Genomic DNA, 24,971 nt, shown 5'->3' with positions numbered 1-24,971 from the left:
AACACTCTACCATAACTACAACCCATGTACCAACGCCAATATTTCCGTATCGTCGCCGAGAAGTTCTTCCACGTTTGCGAGAGCCGTCTCGCTGAATAGTCCGGATTTCGTGGGCCGAAGACCTTCGGACTCGGCTTGGGCATTCGACGCCCGTCTTCGCATCGCTCTCGATGGAATATTCAACCCGGCCCTATTTCCCGTAGAAGACCTTCTTCTCGCTCTTTTGCTGGCTCCCGCGGCCGCCTTGCGGTCACCATGGCTGTGGTTCGTCAACGAGTACCGCCGTTTGTTGTAGTCATTGTTACTACGGCTGGTGTGATTCAATCCACCGTCGCTGTGTCCAGCCGTGACTGCTGCTAGGTTTGTGTAGACTAGCGACTTGTTACGGAACGCTCCTAGTGGCACCGCTCGCTTCTCGTTGTTGAAGTCCCGCCAGATCTGTATATCGGTTTCATCCACATCGTCAAGTTCACTGATATTCAAAAGTTCGTCCAACTCGAGTGCCAGGTCGTCGCTGCTACCTGAGGTGTCGATTCTTGGCTTGCGAGGCTGTGCTTGCCGTGACGGCTGGACCAAGTTTCTCGTGGATAATCCATCAATAATCCCAAACGGTTTGCTGTCAATTGCTACCCAGGTTCCAAGTATAGGAGGCCGGTAATCGGCGGTTTTCGACGACAACACTTCCTTCGCCAGCTTCGACCCTGCGTGCTTGCGGTGGGGTTTTGTAGCGAGCAGCACGTCCTCGTCGGTCGACTCTCCGCTGTCGTACTCGTGGTCACTAACTGCGGCTTCCACTGGTCTTTTTCTACTCTGTTCAAAAAAATCGTCAACTATGAGCTCTCCACTCTCGCTCTCTTGCTCGTCGCCGTCGTTGGACTTGGCTTTCTTTTCCTCACCACTGGACTCGTCCAGACTGAAAAAGTAGTTCCAGAGATACGAATCGTCTTCGTCGTCGCTGGACCGTGCCGACAATCCCACCTTGTGGTGCTTTCTCTTGCGCGGACTGCTCTTTGCTGAATTGTCTCGAATCTTGTGCTTGTCGTTGGTGGTGATGCCGTTCTCAAACAACAGGTCAAACACAATAAAATCATCATCGTCGTCGTCTTCGTCATCTTCGTCATCTTCGTCATCTTCTTCTTCATAAGAATCGCTTCCGTGGTGTTCCACCTTGTTCTTGTTCATGAATTCGAGACTATCATTCAAGTGAGTCTGGTTCGAGTCGGCATCATACGACTCGTAGTTCTGGAGAACCAGCGGCTGCTCGTCGTCAAAGCCGTTGTTCTCAAACTCATTTACCAAAAACCTTTCTTCCTCTCGCAAAAATTTGTCCTCGTCGTCTCCCCACAGCACCACCGAGTCATTTCGGGCAGCAAGTCCTCCTCCGTCATTAAATTCTTCCATGTCATTATCCGCCTGCAACGTTGCAAGCAATTCGTTGTCGTCGATTTCGTAGTCATCATCAGAGTTGAGTGTGTAGTTCACCTTGGTGTCGTTGATTTCCTCTCCGAGGTCTTCCTCGCCTGGTGCACCAACTAAAGCTTTCACCGCATTTTCGTCTTCCTCGTCGTCGTCAAACTCAAGAGCAAACTCTATGTCGTCGGGAAGCGCAGCATTGGACTTGCGACGACCGTATTTAGGGGTAGCGGAGCTTCTGCGCCGGGATGGTTGCGGGAGTGATTTGAGGGTCTTTCCCTTGGGTCTTGACTTCATTGCTTTTCGTTGCGCCTGGAGCTGGACAAAATCCACTTCAGAATCCGAATTGGAATCGTCAGAGGAGTCGGAATCTGAATCGTCGTCACTTTCATCGACACTTACCGAGGGTATAGATTTCTTGCCAGAAGTACTCATAGGGTACTTTTTCTTGCTCGAAAACTTGCTGGGCATCGTCTTGCCCTTGCCACGAGGAACGAGCACCTCATCGTCGCTCTCAAAGAAAACAGAGCCTGTTTTGGACACCGAATCGTCATCTGACAATGCCGTTAGTGACGACTCGGATTCAGACCCCGATCCTCGTTTGTAAGTCTTCCCCGGTAATTTTTGACCAAAATCACCAACCAGGCTCTCCTCCTCATCCTCGGACAGCGAGCTGGAGTCGTTGATACTAAATCGCCTTGCACGAAGGTTTTTGAGGGCTTTGAAGCTCTTTCCCCCAGTAGTGTTCTGGGACCCTTTGGCAGCTTTTGCGCCTTTTCTGGGACGTTTTGCCATGAAGTTTTTTGTGGTTGTTTTGTGGTTGTTTTATAGTTTCTTTCTAGTTGTTTACCAAGATAGCCTAAAAGTATTGTGTATTTCTGTCTTGGTGCAAATGTCCATTATTGTCATTAAACGGGCGGTAAATGATTTCGCACCTTAAGGTTGTTATTTCAGTGGATTTGGGGGGCTAGCGGGTAATAGAGTGTTATAGGATCGCTGCGAAAGTGCCCTATTTGTGTGTGGGTGCTAATCAGTGGTTGATAACTACTCCGTAAAATTTGAGATGAGTTTTTTTTCGGTGCGGCTCCAGCCACAGCGATAGCGATGAGACTGTGTGGATGTGGGGAACTGAAAAATACTGAAGAATACTGTAGGGGAAAATATAAACGTATTGTATTATACATGTTGACTGTATCAGACTCGTACATGACTTTGGCCTCGTACCATGTTAGACTCGCATGACTTAGACTCTATGCGTACTTCGATTCAGCACCGGCTGTCAACCGAGCACTCAATTCTATTTGCTCCTTTACCACCTTGGTCAAGTATTCGATCATGATTACGTCCTGGTTGTGGGCCATGAAGTGCAGTTTCAACTCGGAAACATCGGTGAGAAAATGGGGTTTGGTCAAGAGATTGTTGCTCAAAAGACGCAACAAATCGACGTCGGCATCGGAGGTGGAGGGGGACTCAATGTGGTGGAGAAGTTTGGTAATGGTGGCACTTACGGCGTTGAGTTGCGACGACAAGTACGACAAGTCGCTGGCGGCAGCACCAGACACGGACGAGGCACCGGACTCGGTGCCAATTTGAACCGCTTCGCACAACCCATTGAGGGCCAATTTTTCGGTGACACTGCCAGTTATTATTTCGTGAGGAATTGGCGTGAATATGTACGAGTTGTTCAGCGACGATGAAGTTTTCCAGCCAATTTTGCCGGACGCAGGTCTGCCAATGGCGGCTCCAATATATGTCGAGATACTTGGGGCGGTGACATTCTGGTCATCGTCTACAAAATCCACATTCAAGTGAATAGCAGGATATGGAGCTGCGCTGTCGGCACCCTTGCTGTAGAAATCGTGGATCAAACCTGTGGTGGTATCGATTTGTTTTCCACTTCCAAACCATCCCAACACGTATTCCTTAGGATGAGCCTTTTTATACAACTTGTAAAACGTCTTGTGTGCTTGGTCGTCAATAGCAAGCGACTCTCCGGTCTCGGTACATGGAACCATGAAAGCATCGCGAATTTCAAACTCGGTTCCGTCTTCGGATCGGTATCCTAACATTGTTCCAATCACTCTTTTATGGTCAGGATGAACTTGTTTGGCAACGATTTCCAAAATTTTGAAGAGCGCTACATTGTGCACTTTGATCTTGCATGGGCCAGAAGCCAGCAGCGCCGCGAGGGCAGCCACGGTGGGACGCACCAAATGCATGGAGGGAGTGTCGGCCATGATGAAGAAATATGAGAATTTTTTGCGTTGAGAATCGCAGCCTACACCGCGGCTTATGTCATCGAAAACTGGGTGCAAATTATGGAACAAGGGCTGATACAGCAACGTACCACGATGACTTTGTAACATTGTATCGTGATATTACTTAAAGCCTTTCTACCATAATCTCTTTCTACCGTGGAGTCTTTCTTTCATGCAAGTTCTGTAACTTTTCATGCAATTTTCTCACCTTCATAACTTCACTATAATCTATTCATTATAACTCTTTACTTAGTCTTCTTTTTCATTTTAGCTCTTTACTTAGCTATTTTCAAAGTATAAGTACCAACTCTTCTCAATGACTTTGGGCAAACAAATCTTCCTACCTTCACTTTCATTATTCTTCATCTATTAATCTAGTACTCATATGCAAATATTATAGTATAGCCAAGCAATGGAGCTTTTCTCACAGCTCAACTTATGTGTCATTGCTAACCTTTCCGTGCTGTTATCCACTGGACTCGACATTTTTGACATTTTCCCTATCCACTGGAGTTGGTTGTGAATCGCAATTGGTCAAACCTTCCTGCTCTTCTTCCTTCGTCTCAGCAGCAGAAGCTCCCATACTCTTTTTTGGTAGTCTATGGTTGGTCGCAAACAAACATGCAATGAACCCCAACGATGCAAATCCAACAGTCATGTAGAATACTCTTTCAATGGCCCACATAACTTGATCCTTTACAAAGGCTCGAGCTTCAGGCGAAAGGGTCTTGATGAGTTCTGTGGAGTTGACAAGAGTGTCGGTTGGTACCAGGGACAACTGTTGTTGGATGTCATTCAGAGCATTTTTCAAGTGACTCAGAAGAGCATTTTTGAGTGCCGACGAGTAGACGGTAGTGGACAAAGCAGACGCAAGTGCTCCTCCAGTAGCACGAGCAAAGTTGATATAAGTTGTAGCGTAAATCATTCCTCCTGGAGACTTTGGAGCCGACACTTGCAGGGCAATAATTGAAGCTTGGGTTTGAATACCAGTGCAAACACCAGGCAAAATCAAAAGTCCAATTTTACTCGAGGTGCTGGAATCAACTTTCAAAAGGGTAAGCAATCCGTAGCCCAAAGGACCAAAAGAGCCAGCAACCACCACAAATGGCTTGACGAACCTCGATTTGGCAATAACAATTCCCAGTGAGACAGAACTGACAACCAGGGCAATGATAAACGGTAACAAATCCACACCTGATCTCCAAGCATTGGCTCCATGGATCACCTGGAAGTATATGGAAATGTACAAGATTCCACTCATAAATGAACCATATGTGCAAAAAAGTGTGAGTGCTGGAGCACTAACCTGGATAATTCTCACTGCTTCCCATGGAAGAAGTGGGTTCTTGGAGAATCTGAAATTGTAGATACACCACACGATAAGAGCTAGAGTACCCAAAATGAAGCAAACGATGATTGCTGCTGAGTTCCAAGCGTATTCATTACCAGAACCAAAAGTGATGGCTAGAAGAAGAACCACCAAGCCGGAGGTGAAAAGAAATGTACCCCAGTAGTCGATCAACTTGAGTTTTTCCCTTATGCTTCCTTTGGTTTTTGGTGGTTTAAACGAAAAAAATAGTGCAATTGCAGCAACAGCACCTATCGGCAAATTGATGTAGAAACACCATCTCCATGAAACATTGTCTGTGAAAGCACCACCCACAAGTGGACCCAATACACTAGCCACAGCAAAAGTGCACCCCATGGCCGCCATAGCAAAAGGTCTTCTCTCTATAGGAACAACCTCAGAAGTAATCACAAAAGATAGAGATTGGACACCTCCTCCTCCTACACCAGCCAATACTCTACCTCCAATCAAGGTATTCATATTGTTGGAAAGAGCGCACATCAACGAACCAGCCTCAAAGATCAAAATCGCAGCATACATGGTTATCTTACGTCCGAAAACCATGGCTACTTTTCCCCAGGAAGGAACTAGGACGGCGGTAGACAACAAGAACCCAGACGACAACCATCCAATTCGATCAAAACCGTCGAATTTGTTACCTACCGTAGTTAAAATCGTGGCAACAATGGTCTGGTCCAATGCAAACAAAAACAAGCACAAGAAAACAGAAAGAATACACATCATAAGCTGGGTACCATGAAGATGATGTTCTTCTCTGTTTGTTCCATCTCCGGCATCTGCTTCGACAAAAACTTTTTTTTCTGAGTCTTCGGAGGACATGTTTCTGGACGGAGAATTGGAATTAGTTGTGATAAATAATCGAATTTGCAACCATTAAATATCGTCTCTCCACCGAAAGATCGCCGAGATGCGCCCGAAATCGCCGAGGTGGCTGAACAGCTGTGGGCACTTTTTTGTCACGAAAAAGCACACAACTCTTCAGAAAAACGGAAAATGTTGCATACCAGTGCCTAGAAGGCTTACATCCTCAACAGAACTAAGCACCACCTTCAAAAGCTTCAAACTTGAACTTTGAGATCGCGGTTTAGCTCACGTAATTTCGGCCGAGCGCGCGGCTGTACCGCAAAATAGTTTGACGTGCAGAAGGTTCCACAGCGACATCTTTCGACAACGAACAAAGTATAAGATTTGATCTGGATGTGCCCCATTGGTATCAGTTGGTACCAGTTGGTTCAATTGGTCCCCAAAGATTGTATTTGGCTTAATTCTGAAACCTAAAGTTGTCTACTTCTCAATGCTCCGTTTCCTTTTTCGTCCTTTTCGTCTATGCAAGACTTTGTATTACTAAGACTACTTCCACTTTGGTACGATACAAACTGAAAAATTCTTGGTATACCTCGACGTTTCCGGGTGTGAGACTAAACCAGTTTTTTATTATAGAGCTTATTCTTTGTACAGTTTGGATTCAGTTAGTTGTACTGGTGTACTGACTAAGAACATCCTACTACTCTATACGAAAGCTACATGGTTATCTCAGACAATTGACTACCATATACATTAGTCATATTCATATCTGCGTTAATTGACTTTTCTTTCGTATCTCCGCGAACGAAGTTCTGTATTCATTCTATCCCTCTTTCCCACCATTCGTATATCCAGCAATTTTCAATCGTTTCAATTTGCAACCTTTTTCGCGCGAACTTTTTATCTTTCTCATTTCTTCTCTCCACCAAACTCCCATCCATAAAATGCCTCCTGCGCCCGTTGAGGCTCTGGAAACCGGTACCAAGCTTCCTGTTGGCAACACGTGGCTATTTCCCGAACGTGAGTTTCTCAAGTCTTCTCCAAGCAGAAAACAATTGACCATCGCACAAGACTTGAAAACTCGAGAATCCATTCATGATTTTGTTATTCGTCTTGGAACCGCCCTCAGAGTTGATGGTCCAACTATATTGGCCGCCACCATATACATAAACCGTTTTTATGTCCGTATGCCTATCACAACATCAAAATATTTTGTTGCATGCGCTGCCATGTCCATATCATGCAAACTCAATGACAACTATCGTGCCCCTGATAAGATAGCCATGGCAGGATGTACTATAAAGAACCCGCACAAAGTCATCGATGAACAAAGCACGGTTTTCTGGCACTGGAGGGACCAATTACTTTTTCGTGAAGAATTGATCCTAAAAAATCTCAATTTTGAGCTCAACTTGGACCTCCCGTACGACTTGCGGCGACCGTTGGAAGAGTACGACCATTCTGAAGATGGACATGAAGTGTTTTTCGAAAAGCTTCCTGAAATTATCAGAAATGCCATTTCTTCGGTCGAAATCCTCTCATCACTTCCCATCACCGTGGCCTACGATATGCCCACGATACTAGCTGCCGCCCTCGTTTTAACCATTTGCGATGCAGAAGCGAGGTTTCCAGACCTATCATATCCGCTGGGATACCTTCAGAAATGTCTCCAGATTGATTTAGACTGGTGCTACAATTGCTACTTGTACATACTAAAGCTTCTTGACCTCGGCAAGAGTAGCGACCCCAAACTAGCAAGCAATCGAAACGCGGATAAAAAGGTCAAAAGACTTTCAAAAGAGCAGTTTTACAAGTACAAATAGCGTTTGTGTTTGTGCCAAAAACGAGCGCTCCGAGCGATACAAAAGTTCAACCATGCAACTTGATGAAATTGAAACCAGTGTGATTGGCGCATACCACGAGTTTGATTCCAATAGCGAAGACTCGGAGTTGCTTCTTGGTTTTTTTGTCCAAAAACGGTATTCTGAAGTCATAGAATTTTGTTCACAATCCACCTTGGAATGGACCAGTTTGATGCGTGTGATCCATTTACAGTCTCTTATGCATAGTCAGATGTACGATGATTGTATGCGTGAATTGGCTGTTTTAATTGTGGCCGAATACAACTCTTACTTGAGGTACCATTTGAGTCTACTTTTGGTAGCTATTCTTGCACGGTTGGGAAACAAAGATTACGCTGCAATTTGCCTAAAGGATATAACTTTCGATATTGATGCTGAGCTCCAAGTGAGAGAGGGCAGCGATCCTCACTGTGTCAAGCTTAAATCTCTACGAGAAATTTGCGATGGCATAGATTTAAAGGCGACCAAACTGGTGATTATCGACAGTCCACCATATAAGTGCCGACTTTCTGTCAAACAAAAGTCTGTGTTGGATGCTTGCAGTGTTTTCCTACGCCGTGGGATTCACAAAGCAAAGCGTTTAGAGGTAGAGCACTCGCTCAATGTCATTTTTTCAGCGGTGACTTCGTTGGAACTGAGTGAAACTTTTGACTCGATACTTAAGCAGGTGGATTCGATTGTCCAGGCTATTAATCGAGAGTTTCGAGCCGCTTTTCATCAGGACGTTGACTCTTTTAAAGTCCAGGAATGGAGCGAGTGTGACATGGATGATCATACTCGGTTTGACCAAGCATCTATCATTGTCAAGAGCTGTCTAACAATGTCATTTTTCCATAGATTGGATCAAAGGTTCGAGGAGTCTATTGCAATTCTGAGAAAGGCTATTGGCGTCTTGGACCGGCTCAAAGCATTTCACTTGGAAAACGATACCATCAATATTGCTAGCAGAAATACTGCCTTGTTACTCATTATCCATTGCCATACAATTGGAAAAGTTCCTCTCAGCAGTGAAGATGCACTCGAACTTCTTTTTGATTTCGCCGAACGCAACATCAATCCGTTGACAGAATTTGTTCATGGAAGACTTTCGGAGTACTGTTTAGGGTGTGCTCTATTGTATGAACAATTGGGAAACGAGCAAGATTTACCTGTTGAAAACCGTCGAAGACTGGTGTTGGACATGATCCGAAAGCTAGTTCTCGCTGTGACCACAAGTACGTCGGCTCCGTTGGAGATTTATGAGTGGATACTTTGGGGTATTCTTATTCATGGTGAATTTCATATGCGAGTTTTTTGGTTTTTCTATGTGGTGAGAAGCATCGAAGCATCCAAACGGGTGAACAAATGTCAAAAGCAGTACGAGAGATTAAGTCTTTATACCAATGGATGGGAATTGGCTCAGCAAATTTACCTGGAGTACCAAGGACATCATGAGAAAGAATGGATCATTGATCCGAAATTCACTCTTCCTTCGTATAAGGTTCAAGGTGATACAATAGTGGAATGCAACACCAAGTATTCCGAGGTTTTTGATCCTGTTGCTGTCAGTGTTGAATTGATAGATACATGGAAGGGCACTTATAGCAATTACCGGGGAGCAATTCCTGCGGAGTTGCATATTGCTTAAGTCGCTATGAATGCAGAGAAATTGCAGCCAAAGAGATAAGAAAAGTATACCAAGGGAAGTGTGTCAAATACACGAAAGTGCCATGAACAAACCGTAAACTACTCATATAATCCTTCTAAATCGTGAAATAAAGCAAATTGCGAAATTATTAAATTCTTCAATTCTTCAATTCTCACTATCTAATCTTTCTCACTTTTCGTTTCTCGTTTCTCACTATCTCACTTCATTCACTTCATTCATGAATCACCAGGACAACCAGTTAGACGATGCAGGGTTCTGGAACTCGGTGGTGGATATCTACAACGAGGTGACTGCTCTCCGAGTGGCTGCTGGCGAAAACGGTCGAAATCAGGCACTTGCTCATCTCCGAATACCTGACGAAGCGAGACACAGAAACAGGTATGTTCGGCCCTTAAGGTTGGCTCCCTACATTACCTTGCCCGTGGTGGAGTACCGGCTCATTTGGAGGCATTTAAGGTCGATTGGACCATTGGCAATTCTAGGACGTTTATGGATATTTTGTGCTCGCGTGGCCCACACCCTAGTGGTCTCCACCCTATTTATGTTCACGCTTGGATGGCTCTTTACCAGTTTGGGGCAACTGCTCTTGACAGCGGCAAACTTGGCAACGTTTTCTGAAAGCACCACCAGTGATCTAAAGACATATATATTCAGTGGTTACCCATGGGTCGCACCGGTGAGAGCGCAGCTTTTCAACAATAATGACGATATATTTTATGGTATACCACCAGAAACCAGGTTTCCGACATTGCTGATGATGGCCCAGGTGGTCTTAAACAGCATTGTGCTCGATCTTAATATGAAGTGCACTCGTTCGGCCGATACTACCATCTGTGTTCCCAGCACCGATTCTCTCATTTTTGCATTCGACAGAACAATTTCTAGAAAAGTGCTCAATGGCACCTCATGGCTCTCATGGGCGCTCTCGCAGGTTCCCTGGCTCATTTCCGCGGTTTCTACATTACTATTCGTGATGTATATTGTCCCACCTATAGTGCTTCTGGTCAATATGGCGGCTTACATTCCACACAACTATTTGCATCGATTTTTTTTTCACTTCCGGGTACTAGAAGCAACATTCAAGGCACTGTGGAGTTCAATGGACATGTAAGCCGTTGCAGCCGACTCGTACTCCGGTTAAAGGTGGCTTACTCCATTTTGTGTAACTTCGGCAATCGGGTTGAAAATCTCCCCCGCAATTATTTCACTCCCACTTACCATGTCAATTCCAGAATCCATGAAGGCCATTGTGTTCCAGGGACCATTCGACATTGCTACTGTGTCTGTTCCTACCCCCAAATTGACCGAACCCACCGATGTGCTCTTGAAAGTAACGTATTCAGGCTTGTGTGGAACCGACTTGCACACCTACCGAGGGCACATTAAGGGTCCTGTTGGAAACATTATAGGACACGAATTTATGGGAGTGGTGGTGGAGAAAGGGTCAGCGATCTCAAGCTTTGAAGTTGGGGACGAGGTGCTCAGTACTTTTACTATTCAATGTGGTTCTTGCTGGTACTGTCGTCATGGATACTCGGGGCAATGTGTCAAGACAAATACGTTTGGAAAAGCCGGCTTGCCGGGTGGACAAGCCGAATATGTCCGTATTCCCTATGCTGAAACGACTCTTATCAAAAAACCATCTAACGACTCTACTGACGATTCTGTCTATGTTCTTATGGCAGACATCTTCACCACCGGTTACTACGGAGCCAAGAAAATTGTTAACCATTTCAAGAACGAACTGGCAAGGGGATCTGTCCAACAGGATATCAGCGACGCAACGATTCTCCAGCTTGGCTTGGGTCCCGTTGGGCTTTGTGCTCTTCGAGCATTGAAGCATTTTGGGTTCAAGAAGATTGTGTGTCTTGATAGTGTTCCGCAACGACTCGAAGAGGCACAAAGATTGGGTGCCTATAAGACGATCAACTTCCAGACCGAACCTGATGCCCTTGCTGACTTTATTGCCAAAAATACAGACGGAGGAATTGGATTTGATGCTGTTTTAGAGGTAGTCGGTGCTTCTCAAGCTCTTCGCACCGCTTATGATTCTGTTCGTGGTAATGGTTTTATTTCTTCAATTGGTATGCCCCATGACTCTCTACCATTTACCGGGCTTGAATGCTATTTAAAGAACGTGAACATCTCCTTTGGAAGATGCCATGCTTGGTCATTGTTCCATGAGGCATTAGAAGTATTTGAAAAACTCAAGAAAGATTTTGAGAGTTTCATCGATTGCAAGATTCTGGTGGACGATGCAAAACACGGCTTTGACATCTTTGATGCCCATAAAGTCAATAAGGTGGTGTTTGATTTCACCAAATAGAAAAATAAAAAAATTATGGACGCATCCGGAGTCGAACCGGAGACCTTTCGCATGCGAAGCGAACGCGCTACCAACTACGCTATACGCCCAATAATGACAGATTTCCCACCGATTTGATATCATAGGCGACGAATACTACACGACTGAGATCGTATTCGCCAGTGATAATATTAGCTTCCCGCATATACCGTATCGCCGAATGGGTGGCCCCCACCGGTCATTACATAGAAAAAAACACACCCAAGCGAAAAAATATCAATGGCTTTTGTTAGCCTAGTTTCCTGGTTTGTTAGTGCCTTATTGATTTCGGTTTGTGACGCTGCCACCGTCTCGGGTGTACTTCTATACCTACTCTACTGCGCTCCCACCTACATCGATAAACTGCAACATTACTCTACTAGCCTCTATTAAGCCATTTGTGCCATGCACACCACCTTTTCAAAGCCGCCAATAACGGCTTCAACCATGTGCGAACTGAAGAGTTGCATGCTGCCTGAAAACTTATCCCACCATCTCGTAATTGTGCAGCAGAATTGCGAGTCTACAATTCCCTGAACCCAGTCATCGACAACGTCCACGGCGCGAACTGGATGCGCCAGGAGACCCTTAATCTCCGGCTTTTCATCCACCTGCGTAATGACGTTGGAAACGCAAAACCCAAAGACTGTTGCAGCACTTCCAGCCAAGGTGATACCGAGGCCAATTCCTAAGGCAAAGCTGCAGAATAACCACAACTTTGAGTCGCCAGAATCGTGTGGATTCGACGGATTATTGTGACTTTGAAACATCTTCTTGATAATGGTGTAGAGGATATTGACATGATAAAAGCTCGATGAGAGCCTTAAAGGATCTGAGCTTGATAAGCTGACAGAATCTTGCAATTCATGCCGGATTTGTCGTTCGATCTGCTTATAGTTTGGTGCAGAAGTTCTGGTGACACTTAGGTCCATGATCGAATCTATGCCAGAAGTGCCTTGGCATTCTAGTGAATCCGTCAGGCTTTCGAGCAGGATGTAGTCCTCGATTCTGGTAACGAGGTTCTGCTGGTGCAAGCTGGAAGTCTTCCATATTTGAAATGGACGCATGAACGCAATCAAATCAAAGAGATTGATAAAGTAGTTGACACTCATCATGTTTATCACCGTGAGCTTGGGAGCAGAAATGGAGTCTGGTTGGTCAAACACTGTTTCGAGACACTTGATGAATAGTGGAGATCCGTCGTTGATCATGAACACCAAGTCAGCCTGCCGCAACGCCAGCGACAAGTCTGCACTGTCTCTAACACTAGAAACGGGCAAATTGGCGATAGACATCTTTGTAGTGGCCAAATCGTTCTTGATTCGATCTACCAATGCTTCGCATTCCGCGCCATGCGAGTTACTGAGCACAACGATATCTAGTATCTGCTGCTCAGATAACCGCATCTTTGGCATCACAAAAGACTTTTGGTTCGGCAAAAACTCAGGCTCTCCGTCCAGCGGGTCCTCTTCGTCTGTTTCGAATACCATCACTCCTCCAAAGCTGGGGCTGCCCCCGTTGCGGGAAACTACTACCATGGACTCATCCTTGTCGTCAGTTGTAGAAGACAAGATCGAAGACGACGGCTTTTTGAGCACACGAGCATCTCGGTAAACAGATTCATTGCTAAGCAGTTGCCACGAAAACTGGAGTTCGGGTGTAGGGACCCTGGAAGGGAGCTTTGCTTCCGGGAAGTGGATATCGTATTCGGGGATCGGCGTCACTTTGAGGGATTTTAAGCCATGAGATTCCTGATCGGTGTCGTTTTGAACCCCCTGGTTGAGTTCGGGGTCGTTGAGTGCATTATAAATAGACAGATGGGAGGCAAGAAGTTTGCGGTACGACTGCGAAGTGGACCGCGTCCCCCAGAACGGCTGGTGTAGAATCAGGGACCTCTGAGGAGTATTTCATGGTGATTTGGTACGGGGGAGTAAATATCAACGGTTATATATGTTCGTTTGCTAACAAAGTGTGGCGTAAATGTAGTGGTAGTGTAAAATGAACTCCGTCACGATAAGAATTAATCTCCCCCGCGCGACCAGATGCAGGTGATGATAAGGCTGTATGCAGGATATGAAGAATGGGGTGCAAGTTATTGGAACGGCTGCAAGTTCATGAAAGGTTGATGAAACGGAGCGATTACCACCCGTAGCGAAGCGTTTTTGCAATTTCTTTTTTGAACCACAACGAGTCTAGAAACCCGCTCCAGAGCTCACAGTCGCAGTTTGGGACGGGTATCATGTAGTGTTCGTTTCCTACTCTGATGTAACCGCTGTGAAGTCCAATTTGATTACTGGTAAAAAGTTCGCTGTTTGGATTTTTTTGTGATTTTTCCGTGGTTTTGGAGGAAACCATCTTGAATTCGGAAAATTTATCGTCGTTGAGCAAAGTGGTACTGAAGGCTTGGGTTACATGGTCTCTGATCTGGTTTTTTCTTCCTGTCACCAATTCGAATACTATTGGGTAGAGGGTCTTGTTTTTGTACAAGCCTGGATACTTTTCGTTTTGCAGTTTTTCAGGAGTCAAAGGTGTGTTTATAAGATTGAATTTGGTGTGAGCAGAGTATGATATCGTTGGTCTCATGGTGTTGGAGTTATTATAATCTCGAGCCAATGCCTCGATATTGTACCTTATGTGTCCCAGCCAGCCATTATCTGTCGCTTCCACCTCTTCTAGCTCCTCCAAGATGCTGCTAGCAGGTTTTTCGAGTGGTAGTATACCCACATATCGTCTGGTTATCAGCACCGTGGACTTGCGGCCCGCTAACGAATCAGCTAAAACTCGACCATAGTTTCCCCTACCAACCACCAATCCACCTGAGGTATATTTGTCTAGTCTTTGGACGATTTTGAACTCATTGGGGTCTAGTTTGGTTTGCTTTTGCTGCGAATCTGCAAAATAATTTTTTGAGATGCTTGTAAAGTTGGGGCTGAAGAAACTGCTTGTAGTTTCTCGTTCCGTGGCATTGAACTCCCGACGGTTTGTTGACCACCACGTATTTCGGGGTCACAGCCACGAGGCTAATTTCCTTTATCATGCTCAAAATTATGCGCTAAAATGTGTCAATGCAAGTTACAGTTTACGCATCATCGCGCAGAATTACTCATTTTGATTTTGACTAAATCTCATTTTGGGATATTGACCAGTCTCTTTTCTTTTATTATTCTTCATGCCAGAAGCTCAAGAAAACCACGGCTCAAAGCCAGAGGGTGGCACTACACAGCCCAAGAGGCTGCGGCCGAGAAAGAGAAATGGGGCCACAAAATCGTCAAAAACGTCAGAGGCCAATTCCAACTCGAAGGAACGAAACGGCCTGAAACCTCCAAAACGTTCCTTGAAGCAAGCAAAGAAACCAAAGGTGAGAGACCCGGCAAAGGACTACAAGTACCTCGAAGTAAAGAAGCTCATTCGTTTTATCGAGCCACTCACGGTCAATGGAATTCCGCCTGAAATTATCCAGAAACGAGCTCAAGCGGATGAAAACATAAACAAGGAGTCATCTCAAAACTACGTGGAAGACTACATCTTGAAATTCATCACATCGCAGCCAGATCAACCAATCCATCTTTCTTTTCAATTCGCACCTTCAGACCCCGATTTTCCATACAATGTAGAAATGGTCAAAATTAGTCTCAGCATACCCCCAAAGTATCCCTACTCCAAGGAGGCACGTTCCTCCATATACGTGTTGAACGACGACATTCCAAGAGGATTTGCGGTGAATTTGGAGATTGGGTTCAGAAGAATTGCAGCCGCGGCCATGGGTGTTGAAGATGAAGAAATTCAGCTCGTCGAAGGAAAAGGTCTCTTGTCACAAATCAAGACACTCGACAAGTATTTGGAGCTTTTTTTGAAACAAGAGAAGAAGGAAACTATCAAATTCGTCAAGAGTAAGAAACGAGAAAAGAGTAGTAGTCCTTCAGTAGAACCTACTCCGTCAGCCCAGAAACAAACCCAAAAGCCGGAGTCTAAGCCATTGGAGTCTGAACCTGTGGACAACTTGTCCGTGGCTTCTGTTTCCTCTGTCTCCTCTGAAGTTGCCAAAGAACGGGCCCGACTTATACAAGAAATGAACGACAAATTTGGACGAGAAACGGTGAAAGTTTTCAAGAAATCGGCTCTAGAGAACAAGTACAAAGTCATTCTTCCAATACCTATGCAAAAGGACCATATTCCTTCGGCGTGGCAGAAACATGGAAAGGTAGAGGTGTTTCTACATGTTCCTAGCGACTACCCCAAGCATGAAGCTACTTTGCTGATGCCGCCTAACTTTACCAAAAACCTACTTATAAGCTACAAAGACATCCACGAAGCCAACAAGATTCACAAGCAAGTTTTGGCTGTGGAAAAGAATATTGAACGAAACTATCGTAATGCTGGAGACTGTGGACCGCAGCAAAAAACTTTGATATGTGTGATCAACTGGTTATATGTTCATCTTGGGTATTTATGCATGGATCCGGTAGATTTCGACGAGTGGAGAAGATGTGTTGGAAAGGAGAGAGGGGAAGGAAGTCAAGCCTTAAGGGCGATAGTTGTATAAGAATGGATTTCGTTCACTTTTATGATTTCAATTGAAAGTCGCTTTTCACCATTCTTTGTATTGAAAGAGTTTGCTCACAATGACTTTCATCGTCATCTTTACAATTCATCTCTATCTTATAATCTCATTGCTTTCATATTCTCACATAAAATCACCACTCATAATTCAACTTTGTCAATAATTTTATGAATGCCCCTTTTTTCGCTTGAACGTTCTCTCTTTTCTAAACCGTTCTCTATTTATGAGTCACATTGACAGAATGTTGTGACAAATCGTTGTGATTAAATTGTGATAAAATTGTCGTAATTTGCACCCATTTGCTCATGGCTTCTCACTATTGACCACCTAAAATTTCATATTAATTTGAATAAACTATTGCACCAAGCCGGTCCAAGTCTCTTATTCTAAAAAGTTATTACATCACTCTTTCTTCTTTACTTACAGTAGGGGTATTTTTAGCATTTTCGTATTTTTGTATTGCAACCTCCTGCACACACCCCCAAACCGATGACGCGGCGGGAGCTTCTTCATCATGAGTGATAATCAGGTCGATTTCCAGTACGCCAATGAGTGCGATTTGGAGATCCATTGCTCACCGTTTGGGTTATCGGGGGTGTACATTAAAATAAAGGGCACGAACATCATGGGAATAGGCTCCACTATGGGATTAATTACGGGTTCCACCAAGGGCTTGATACACTACAATGACTCCAAAGACTTGATAAACCAGAAATATAAACTCTATGTTGCCGTGGAGGAAAATAACACGCTCAGGATCGACTTTACAAAGATATTTACACTTTCGAGCGATTCCAATGGTGGAGAAACAAAGAAAGAGGGTTTTGACGAAGCGGCACTCAAAGCACTGGTTGGTGCTGGTGGAGAAAATACATATGAAGAGGAGGAAATACCCACGCTTGTGTTTACGGGAAGATGTCCCGAGGGACGTCCGGACAAGATCGATCCGTTTATAGGGATATTTTCTTTTGAGAGGGAGGATTAAAAGAAAGAGATTAGTGAATTAAGGAGAAAACGAAAGGAGAGGAAAAAGAGAAACAGAGAATTTAGTGAGAATTGGGTGAGAACGAAGACTAGAAATGAGTGACAAGCGAGAAAGAAATAAGTGAGGGAACTGAAATTTCTTTATCAGTGTTGAGCCGTTCCAGCTCGGTACCTGCACCTTTGCCCCACCTCCCACCTACCCGAGGCCACCAACTGACATCCTGCACACCCAACACCATTACCCGTGGACGGGTGCAGGATCCGGGGTAACAGAAGACAGTAGCAAGAATTAATTAGGAAATTGTGTAATCGTGCACGATACTCTAATACACTTATGAACACTTAGAACACTGAACACTCCAAAACACCCTAATACTTTTCCTCCTTTCCTTCTTTTTTTCTTCTCTATTTCTCTCCATTCCTGTTCTATCGGTCGTGTGTGCCCCCGCATCCTCGGTTCACATGGCACCCGCGGCACCGAAATGCGGAGTGAGCCTGTGACGGCAAATATATAAGCAGCGTCATCACCAAATATTTTTCATATTTATTCACTTTTCATAGAATGGACAGATTAAATCAACTTGCAGGCCAGTTGTCTCCTTCCTCCAAACAGGCGGTATTAGAGAAGAACCCAGATGATGTGGTTGTAGTGGCTGCTTATAGAACCGCTTTGACCAAAGGTGGAAAAGGTGGTTTCAAAGATGTTGGTTCCGACTATCTTTTGGCACAACTTATCAAGGGATTTTTGGCCAAGACCAAAATTGACGTGAACTTGATTGAAGACGTGGCCATTGGTAACGTTTTGAACCGTGCTGCTGGTGCTTCCGAGCACAGAGGTGCTTCGTTGGCTGCTGGAATTCCCAACAAGGCAGCTTTTGTTGCCATCAACAGACAATGTTCTTCAGGTTTGATGGCTATTTCCGACATTGCCAACAAGATCAAGTGTGGAGAAATCGACTGTGGTCTCGCTGGAGGTGTGGAGTCCATGTCCTCCAACTATGGTGCCGGCGCTCTTCCCAAGGTGGACTCACATTTGGCTGAAGAGGACGGAATGGCCAAGTGTATGATTCCTATGGGTATCACCAACGAAAACGTGGCGGAAAAGTACAGCATTCCAAGAACAAAGCAGGATGCGTTCGCTGCTGCCTCGTACCAAAAGGCCGTCAAGGCCGTGGCTGACGGTAAGTTCAAAGACGAGATCATTCCTATCGAGTCGTACATTGCCGAGGGCGACGATGACGAAGATGAGGATGACATCAAGTACAAAAAGGTCACCATCGATACCGATGAAGGCCCAAGAAAGGGTGTCACCGCCGAATCTTTGGCCAAGTTGAGACCCGCTTTCAAGGCTGATGGTTCCACCCACGCCGGTAACGCTTCGCAGGTCAGTGACGGTGCTGCTGTCGTTCTCTTGATGAGAAGATCGTTGGCCGAGGCCAAGGGCTACCCAATCGAGGCCAAGTACGTCATGTGTAACTCTGTTGGTGTTCCTCCAGAAATCATGGGTGTTGGACCCGCCGTGGCCATTCCTTCTGTGTTGAAGAAGACCGGATTGACGGTCAAGGACATTGATGTGTTTGAGATCAACGAGGCTTTCGCCGCTCAATGTTTGTACTCTGCTGAGTCTCTCAACATACCACCTGAAAAGTTGAACATAAACGGTGGTGCCATCGCCTTGGGTCACCCCTTGGGTTCTACTGGTGCTAGACAATACGCCACCATCTTGCGTTTGTTGAAGAAGGGAGAGATCGGTTTGACCTCCATGTGTATCGGTACCGGAATGGGTGCTGCTTCCATCTTGGTCAAGGAGTAGATTTACGAATATACGAGGTGTTTCTGAAAATTAGGTTACTATTGTACATTATCTAAAATACACGTTGCTACTACTGCGTCTCTTGGGAGCTTTTTCATGGTCACTGGGTTCCTCTGATCTGACATTGCCAATCTTCTGATGAGCTCCATGTGGAAAGTAAACTGAGGTGATGGGTGGAAGGTAGTAGATGCTGGAAATGGGAAAATACTTATACCTTCCTTTATCAATTGAAAGAGTTTTAAGATCAGGACTGGAGTTTTTCCTTGGCACAGAAACTTCCCGAGAACGTTCATTCTCGTCATTTTCGTTAATTTCGCCATTTTCTTCTTCCTCACCTTCTTCAATTATGTCCCCATCTTCCACTTCTTCATCCTCTCGTTCTTCATGATCAGCTCCATCGATTTCGTCGCCTGCAATTGCATTGGCTCCTGATGGTACAACGTTCGAATCCTCTTCATTTTCGTCGTCGTCGCTCTCATCTACGTACGCCCGCAACGCTTCAAAACTGGCTCTCAGATCTGGATTTCTGTTTCCAAGCAACAAGTCGTTTCTCTCCTCGTAGAACAGCGGGTTTCTTCCTCTAACAATGATGGGTTCACTCGTCACTTCGTGCAACAAAACCTCGTTTCTATCTGTATTTTGAGAAGTGGCACTGAAATCATCGACATAGTCGTCGTAATAGAGATCGGCGACTATGGCTTTCAACCGTACTTTGAGCTGAAAGTAGTTTTGTAGCGTTAACTTACCATTGTACGGAGTAGCCTTGCGAAACTGGAGCTGTTTCACCAGATAATAGTTGTCGATAGTACCGTTTCTCACCTCGGAATTATTGAGGGTTACAATGTGTTCTGGTTCATTAATGGGAATGGGAGCTATATCTCCTTTAGGTGATGGTCCCTCTTTATCTTTTGGAACTCTGATCAAGACTGGAACATTGTGATTGGGATCGGAACTGGGAACTGCTAGCACCTGGATCTTAAACCATTTGATCACCCGGCTGACGTTATAACCATATTCGTTATTTTGCAACCGGAGCAATTTTTCGTCCGAAGAAAACCCGGTAAGATTGAGGTTCATAGCGATCTGGAGCAAGTTTCGGCGGTAGCAACTGATGATCTTTGCGTCGTGTTTCTTTGTGGGGTCTGCATTTTCAGCCATGAGAAGGTATATGCTATTATCAAAATCATTGGTTAGTAATTTGCCGGTGAGAAAGCACGAGAAATTGACATTAACGTTGCTTCCATTTTTGTCTGAGATGGTGTAGTTTTGCACAGGACTGCTGTCTTTAAGGTCTAAGAGCCGAGTAAGTCGTTTTTGTTTGTAACGTATCTGTATTCGTGGTTCGAGATACGGACGTCCGAGGGATTCTTTCTTTCCCAATGGTCCTCCTGTTCCAGATTCTGAACGAGTATCGTTCAGACCCTGTCCTCGAGAAGAAGATCCTATGGACAGAATTGACCCAGCAGGAAGGGTGGACCTTGCCTTGGTCAGTTTTTGTTTCGCACCGTCTCCATTATCGTTATTTCGTGCGGTCTTATTTCGCTGGTCTGGCACAGGGGAGTTTTCAAATGAAAGCGTCGAGAACATCACCTCCTGGTCACTCGAAACCCCACTTCCAGGCATCGCTGAAGTAGTTGGAGGGCCCATTAAGTGAGGTGCCTGTCGCATTTGATGCTGCTGAAAATCATACATCTGCTGCATTTGCCCCTGTTCCTGTTGTCCCATCAACTGCGGTTGTACCTGTGGTTGCGCTGACTGCAGCTGGTTGAATAGAACCGGCATATGCTGCACCAAGTGTCCCACTTGGGTTCCGTAGGTAGCGGAGTTTGCTTGAAATCCATGTAAGTATAACCCAGGGTAATGGTTGTGACCAAACGTGCCATGCTGGCCACTTTGCTGGGGATTGGGAACCTCCAGCAGGTTGTTTATAAACGAATTGTTATTGAGAAAGTCGTTGAAGTCGTCGGTGGACGTTGATGTTCGAACAAGGTTTTCAAAGCCTGGACCTGAATCATGGGTTTCACGCTTCACTGAGGGCTCTGGAACATGCTGTGCCTCTGCAGGATGTCCGTGAAAAATATCAGACATGAAAAGAGACGCTAGGTCGTCAAAGTCCTCATTCATCGGTGCACAAGATCTCATTGAGAACGAGGAATGTGGGGGATGTGTTGGTGGTTGGATGTCGTCGGATTTTGGTGGGGGCGAAATGGTGGGGGCCAGGCGAGGGACGGCTTTGCGTTTATTGGATTACTGGTTGTGGATTTATGGTTCTGATTTTAAGGTTGATTCTCGGTATCGGCCAAGCTCTCCGAACTCTAAAAGGCAAAAATAACCGAACAAATTGCAATTAAGTTCTTTTTCAATTTACGAAACTAGATTACGAAACCTAACGTAACTAGTTTACAAGATCGCGGCTAATTATGAGCCCCTCTTTTAATACTACATTTCTTCTATTCTAATCTTTCGCACTCGATGAACCGTTTTTCGTTTCGGGCTCAGCTTCCATTTTCGGCGCGCGCACCACCGAGCGAAATACTATATAACAGCTGCAAATCCACCACATCCCAAACATGAAACAGGAGGACTTTGGCGTGGAAAAATTTATGGACCGGTATGAGACCGGCATCAGCAATAATATGGGAGAAACCTGCTGCGATTCGCTCTCAATTGATGCAATTGCAAAATTGGCCAATGTCTCGGCTGATCAACTTCTCCAAAAAATGGCCCAAACAAAGCTAGTTTACGGTCACATTACTGGTTCTCCGGAGTTGAAACAAGGAATTGTGTCTCTATACAACGATTTGGGTGCCAATGTGAGCTGTGACGAAATTGTCATTACCAATGGTGCGATCGGGGCCAACTTTCTTACGTTTTACAGTGTTGTGGATCCTGGAGACTATGTGATATGTGTTGATCCCACGTACCAGCAGCTCAGCAGCTTGCCAAATATGTTTTCCAGCGGAAATATGGACAAATTTCCACTAGAATTTGAAGACAATTACTTGCCCAATTTGGACAAACTTGCAGCCATGTTCCAAGCAAGAACTCCCAAATTACTTGTGATTAACAACCCTCACAACCCTACCGGCACCGTTTGGGACGATGAAACGTTGTCGCAAATCGTGGAGCTTTGCAGCAAGCACAACACATACTTGATGTGCGATGAGGTATACCGGCCGCTATTTCATGGACCCGTTCGTCCCAAGTCAATTATTGACTTTGGATATGAAAAAACCATTTCAACAGGCTCAATGTCAAAGAGCTTGTCTTTGGCTGGAATCAGGTTGGGATGGATAGTCAGCAAAGACAAAAAAGTGGTGCAAGACTGTCTCACCAAGAGAGACTATAATACCATCTGTGTGTCTATGTTGGACGACCAAGTAGCATCGTTTGCACTTCAGCACAAAAACCACATTCTTGAGCGCAACCACAAGTTGTGTGCTGACAACTTGGCCATCTTGGACGAGTTTATCACCAAGATGAATGGGGTAGTTACCTGGGTCAAGCCATTAGGTGGAAGCACCTGTTATTTGCGACTTGAAAATTTTGATACCTACGAGTTGGCACGAGAATTGGCGGAAAACCACAGCACGCTAGTGGTACCAGGAGAAGTTTTCTGTGGGCGCAAGGGTTTCTTGCGTGTTGGGTTCGGCAATAGTAGCCAGGATTTGCGAGGTGGTTTGGAGGTTTTGCAGCAATGGATTGAGAAAAAGAGAAAGGAGAAGAGTTGAAGTGTTGAAGCACCAAGTTGCCCGCTGGTAGTCTAGACCGCTGGAAGGTTTAGATGATGTAATTTTTCGTGCAATTTTGAAATTAACGAAATTCTGCATAAAATTTGTCATGAACTTCCATAGATTATCCATAGATGATCCATAAAATATCCATAGAATATCCATGGATCCAGGCTCCTGACGAATTAACGAATCTATTTTGCCATCGCTCATACGCCAAACTCAATTACGCCGTTGCAATTCATAATATTTGGTCTATTTTTGGGCTCGATCTGCGGCTGAGCCCGCATAACGTTTGGTGAAGACTAACGATGCGCATGTGCAGGTACGGCTCGAGAAGACGGCCAGTTAGTGAAAATTTTTATATGAAAGAATTATGGGGTTTGTGGTTCTTGATCAACTTGTTTTGTAGAGGATGAATTGTAATTGAAATTGTTGATGAAATAGTCCATTTTGTTTTTTTTCGTTGTGCACCCTTTGTCTTTTCTGATCCGCCGCCTGCACACAGGCGGCTAAAAATAGCGGAGTTTCATTGAAAAAAATAAAAATACTATCGTGGTTGATTGACATTCTAGGGCCGCTCTCCCTATATAGGATTGCCGCTGTACATTTTTCCTTCTTGTGACACCAGCATAAACCAAAGTGTTTTCCTGGTCTTTGTCTTGATTTATCACCGGCTTTTTCCATGACTTCAGTGGCAGGTAAAACCGTCAACACCGTGTTTGGCCAAGAATTTATCATCGATAAGCGGTTCCAAATCATCAAGGAGCTCGGTCATGGCGCCTACGGAATCGTCTGTTCCGCCAAGTACGATGATGGGTCCGGATCCGACGACGGCAACTTTGTGGCCATCAAGAAAATCACCAATATCTTCTCGAAAAAAATCTTGTGTAAAAGATCGTTGCGTGAGCTCAAGCTTCTTCAGTTCTTCCGCGGCCACAAGAACATTACTTGTCTATATGACTTGGATATCGTGCCCAACCCGCTCACGGGAGACTTTAACGAAATATACCTTTTACGAGGAACTCATGGAATGCGACATGCACCAGATAATACGGTCAGGCCAGGCTTTGACAGACTCCCACTACCAGTCCTTCATCTACCAGGTGTTGTGTGGGCTCAAGTATATCCACTCGGCAGATGTTCTTCATCGTGATTTGAAGCCGGGAAACTTGCTCGTCAACGCCGATTGCGAGCTCAAGATCTGCGACTTTGGGTTGGCCCGCGGATTTCTGGAAGACCCCGAGCAGAACGCTGGGTTCATGACAGAGTACGTGGCTACCAGGTGGTACCGGGCTCCGGAGATCATGCTCTCTTTCACCAACTACTCCAAGGCAATTGATATCTGGTCGGCAGGCTGTATCTTGGCCGAGCTTCTTGGTGGAAAACCACTCTTCCGCGGCAAAGATTATGTCGACCAACTCAACCAAATCTTGTTGGTTCTTGGAACTCCCGATGAACCCACCCTCACCAAAATCGGTTCTGTTCGAGCACAAAACTACGTGAGATCTCTCCCGGCCATGCGCAAGGTTCCTTATAACGAAATCTTTCCCAACGCCAACCCATTGGCTCTCGATCTCTTGGAAAAAATGTTGACATTGGACCCATTCAAAAGAATCACTGTGGAAGAAGCTTTGGAACATCCATACTTGTCGGTGTGGCACGATCCCCAGGACGAGCCTCGGTGCCAGGTCAAGTTTGATTTCAAGTCGTTTGAAAAAGCCGACGATATGAATATCATGAAACGGTTGATCATGGAAGAGGTGAAAAATTTCAGAGATTTTGTAAGAAGACCCATCGAAGAACAGCAACAGATCCAATTGCAAATGCAGATGCAACAACAAGATATCCAGCAGCACCATCAAAACCACGTCCAGATGGGACTCCCAAATCCTCTCGCAGCCAACCAATACAGTGATGTACTTAACCCATACTCGTCTCATTCCAACTCGTCGCTGAACAACAACGCCGAGGTCAACACCGACCCATCCCAGATGAACAACGACCTACAATTCTACGAATCGGTTCCCAAACCACAAGAGCTTCCCGAGTTCCCCTTCTCGCCTCATCATCCGTCACACGACGTTCACAAGCCCAGTCCCATGGACGACGACTTGTTTCGCTTGGAGGAGGAGTTGGGGTTCGGTCTTGACGGCGGTATGTATAATAATATATAGTCACATG

The 24,971-nt window shown here is 45.2% G+C and overlaps 15 protein-coding genes and 1 non-coding gene across 16 annotated transcripts; 10 read left to right on the top strand and 6 right to left on the bottom strand. All coding sequences in view use genetic code 12, as the record gives it.

Annotated features, from left to right (window-relative positions):
* Positions 1-15: 15 nt before the first annotated feature.
* IFH1 (Ifh1p) lies at positions 16-2,208 on the bottom strand (the record flags this gene model as incomplete). The annotated part of the gene is made up of 1 exon (XM_001485546.1): positions 16-2,208. One exon carries the CDS (start codon positions 2,206-2,208, stop codon positions 16-18), a length of 2,193 nt encoding a protein of 730 aa, XP_001485596.2.
* A 455-nt stretch (positions 2,209-2,663) lies between these two features.
* On the bottom strand, positions 2,664-3,779 carry PGUG_01266 (uncharacterized protein; the record flags this gene model as incomplete). Its single annotated transcript, XM_001485545.1, has 1 exon — positions 2,664-3,779. The coding sequence occupies one exon, from the start codon at positions 3,777-3,779 to the stop codon at positions 2,664-2,666; it is 1,116 nt and encodes a 371-aa protein (XP_001485595.2).
* Positions 3,780-4,137: 358 nt separating this feature from the next.
* Positions 4,138-5,859, bottom strand: PGUG_01265 (MDR family MFS transporter; the record flags this gene model as incomplete). Its single annotated transcript, XM_001485544.1, has 1 exon — positions 4,138-5,859. One exon carries the CDS (start codon positions 5,857-5,859, stop codon positions 4,138-4,140), a length of 1,722 nt encoding a protein of 573 aa, XP_001485594.2.
* A 929-nt stretch (positions 5,860-6,788) lies between these two features.
* On the top strand, positions 6,789-7,667 carry BUR2 (Bur2p; the record flags this gene model as incomplete). The annotated part of the gene is made up of 1 exon (XM_001485543.1): positions 6,789-7,667. The coding sequence occupies one exon, from the start codon at positions 6,789-6,791 to the stop codon at positions 7,665-7,667; it is 879 nt and encodes a 292-aa protein (XP_001485593.2).
* A 52-nt stretch (positions 7,668-7,719) lies between these two features.
* Positions 7,720-9,333, top strand: PGUG_01263 (uncharacterized protein; the record flags this gene model as incomplete). Its single annotated transcript, XM_001485542.1, has 1 exon — positions 7,720-9,333. One exon carries the CDS (start codon positions 7,720-7,722, stop codon positions 9,331-9,333), a length of 1,614 nt encoding a protein of 537 aa, XP_001485592.2.
* A 238-nt stretch (positions 9,334-9,571) lies between these two features.
* Positions 9,572-10,465, top strand: PGUG_01262 (uncharacterized protein; the record flags this gene model as incomplete). The annotated part of the gene is made up of 1 exon (XM_001485541.1): positions 9,572-10,465. The coding sequence occupies one exon, from the start codon at positions 9,572-9,574 to the stop codon at positions 10,463-10,465; it is 894 nt and encodes a 297-aa protein (XP_001485591.2).
* A 108-nt stretch (positions 10,466-10,573) lies between these two features.
* Positions 10,574-11,680, top strand: PGUG_01261 (uncharacterized protein; the record flags this gene model as incomplete). The annotated part of the gene is made up of 1 exon (XM_001485540.1): positions 10,574-11,680. The coding sequence occupies one exon, from the start codon at positions 10,574-10,576 to the stop codon at positions 11,678-11,680; it is 1,107 nt and encodes a 368-aa protein (XP_001485590.2).
* A 16-nt stretch (positions 11,681-11,696) lies between these two features.
* Positions 11,697-11,769, bottom strand: PGUG_05986. Its single transcript has one exon. It is a non-coding gene; the product is annotated as a tRNA-Ala (tRNA).
* Positions 11,770-12,087: 318 nt separating this feature from the next.
* PGUG_01260 (uncharacterized protein) lies at positions 12,088-13,236 on the bottom strand (the record flags this gene model as incomplete). Its single annotated transcript, XM_001485538.1, has 1 exon — positions 12,088-13,236. One exon carries the CDS (start codon positions 13,234-13,236, stop codon positions 12,088-12,090), a length of 1,149 nt encoding a protein of 382 aa, XP_001485588.2.
* Positions 12,812-13,312, top strand: PGUG_01259 (uncharacterized protein; the record flags this gene model as incomplete). Its single annotated transcript, XM_001485539.1, has 1 exon — positions 12,812-13,312. One exon carries the CDS (start codon positions 12,812-12,814, stop codon positions 13,310-13,312), a length of 501 nt encoding a protein of 166 aa, XP_001485589.2.
* Positions 13,313-14,867: 1,555 nt separating this feature from the next.
* On the top strand, positions 14,868-16,241 carry PGUG_01258 (uncharacterized protein; the record flags this gene model as incomplete). The annotated part of the gene is made up of 1 exon (XM_001485537.1): positions 14,868-16,241. One exon carries the CDS (start codon positions 14,868-14,870, stop codon positions 16,239-16,241), a length of 1,374 nt encoding a protein of 457 aa, XP_001485587.2.
* Positions 16,242-16,773: 532 nt separating this feature from the next.
* PGUG_01257 (uncharacterized protein) lies at positions 16,774-17,244 on the top strand (the record flags this gene model as incomplete). Its single annotated transcript, XM_001485536.1, has 1 exon — positions 16,774-17,244. One exon carries the CDS (start codon positions 16,774-16,776, stop codon positions 17,242-17,244), a length of 471 nt encoding a protein of 156 aa, XP_001485586.2.
* Positions 17,245-17,805: 561 nt separating this feature from the next.
* POT1 (acetyl-CoA C-acyltransferase) lies at positions 17,806-19,056 on the top strand (the record flags this gene model as incomplete). The annotated part of the gene is made up of 1 exon (XM_001485535.1): positions 17,806-19,056. The coding sequence occupies one exon, from the start codon at positions 17,806-17,808 to the stop codon at positions 19,054-19,056; it is 1,251 nt and encodes a 416-aa protein (XP_001485585.1).
* A 48-nt stretch (positions 19,057-19,104) lies between these two features.
* REP1 (Rep1p) lies at positions 19,105-21,198 on the bottom strand (the record flags this gene model as incomplete). Its single annotated transcript, XM_001485534.1, has 1 exon — positions 19,105-21,198. The coding sequence occupies one exon, from the start codon at positions 21,196-21,198 to the stop codon at positions 19,105-19,107; it is 2,094 nt and encodes a 697-aa protein (XP_001485584.2).
* Positions 21,199-21,626: 428 nt separating this feature from the next.
* On the top strand, positions 21,627-22,787 carry PGUG_01254 (uncharacterized protein; the record flags this gene model as incomplete). Its single annotated transcript, XM_001485533.1, has 1 exon — positions 21,627-22,787. The coding sequence occupies one exon, from the start codon at positions 21,627-21,629 to the stop codon at positions 22,785-22,787; it is 1,161 nt and encodes a 386-aa protein (XP_001485583.1).
* Positions 22,788-23,563: 776 nt separating this feature from the next.
* Positions 23,564-24,964, top strand: MKC1 (mitogen-activated serine/threonine-protein kinase; the record flags this gene model as incomplete). The annotated part of the gene is made up of 1 exon (XM_001485532.1): positions 23,564-24,964. The coding sequence occupies one exon, from the start codon at positions 23,564-23,566 to the stop codon at positions 24,962-24,964; it is 1,401 nt and encodes a 466-aa protein (XP_001485582.2).
* Between the last annotated feature and the right edge of the window lie 7 nt (positions 24,965-24,971).

This window comes from Meyerozyma guilliermondii, genomic scaffold (assembly GCF_000149425.1).
Source record: "Meyerozyma guilliermondii ATCC 6260 scaffold_2 genomic scaffold, whole genome shotgun sequence".
In the NCBI taxonomy this organism is placed as follows: domain Eukaryota; kingdom Fungi; phylum Ascomycota; class Pichiomycetes; order Serinales; family Debaryomycetaceae; genus Meyerozyma; species Meyerozyma guilliermondii.
Note: the sequence above shows the minus strand (reverse complement) of the source record. Positions and strands in the feature narration are given on the sequence as shown.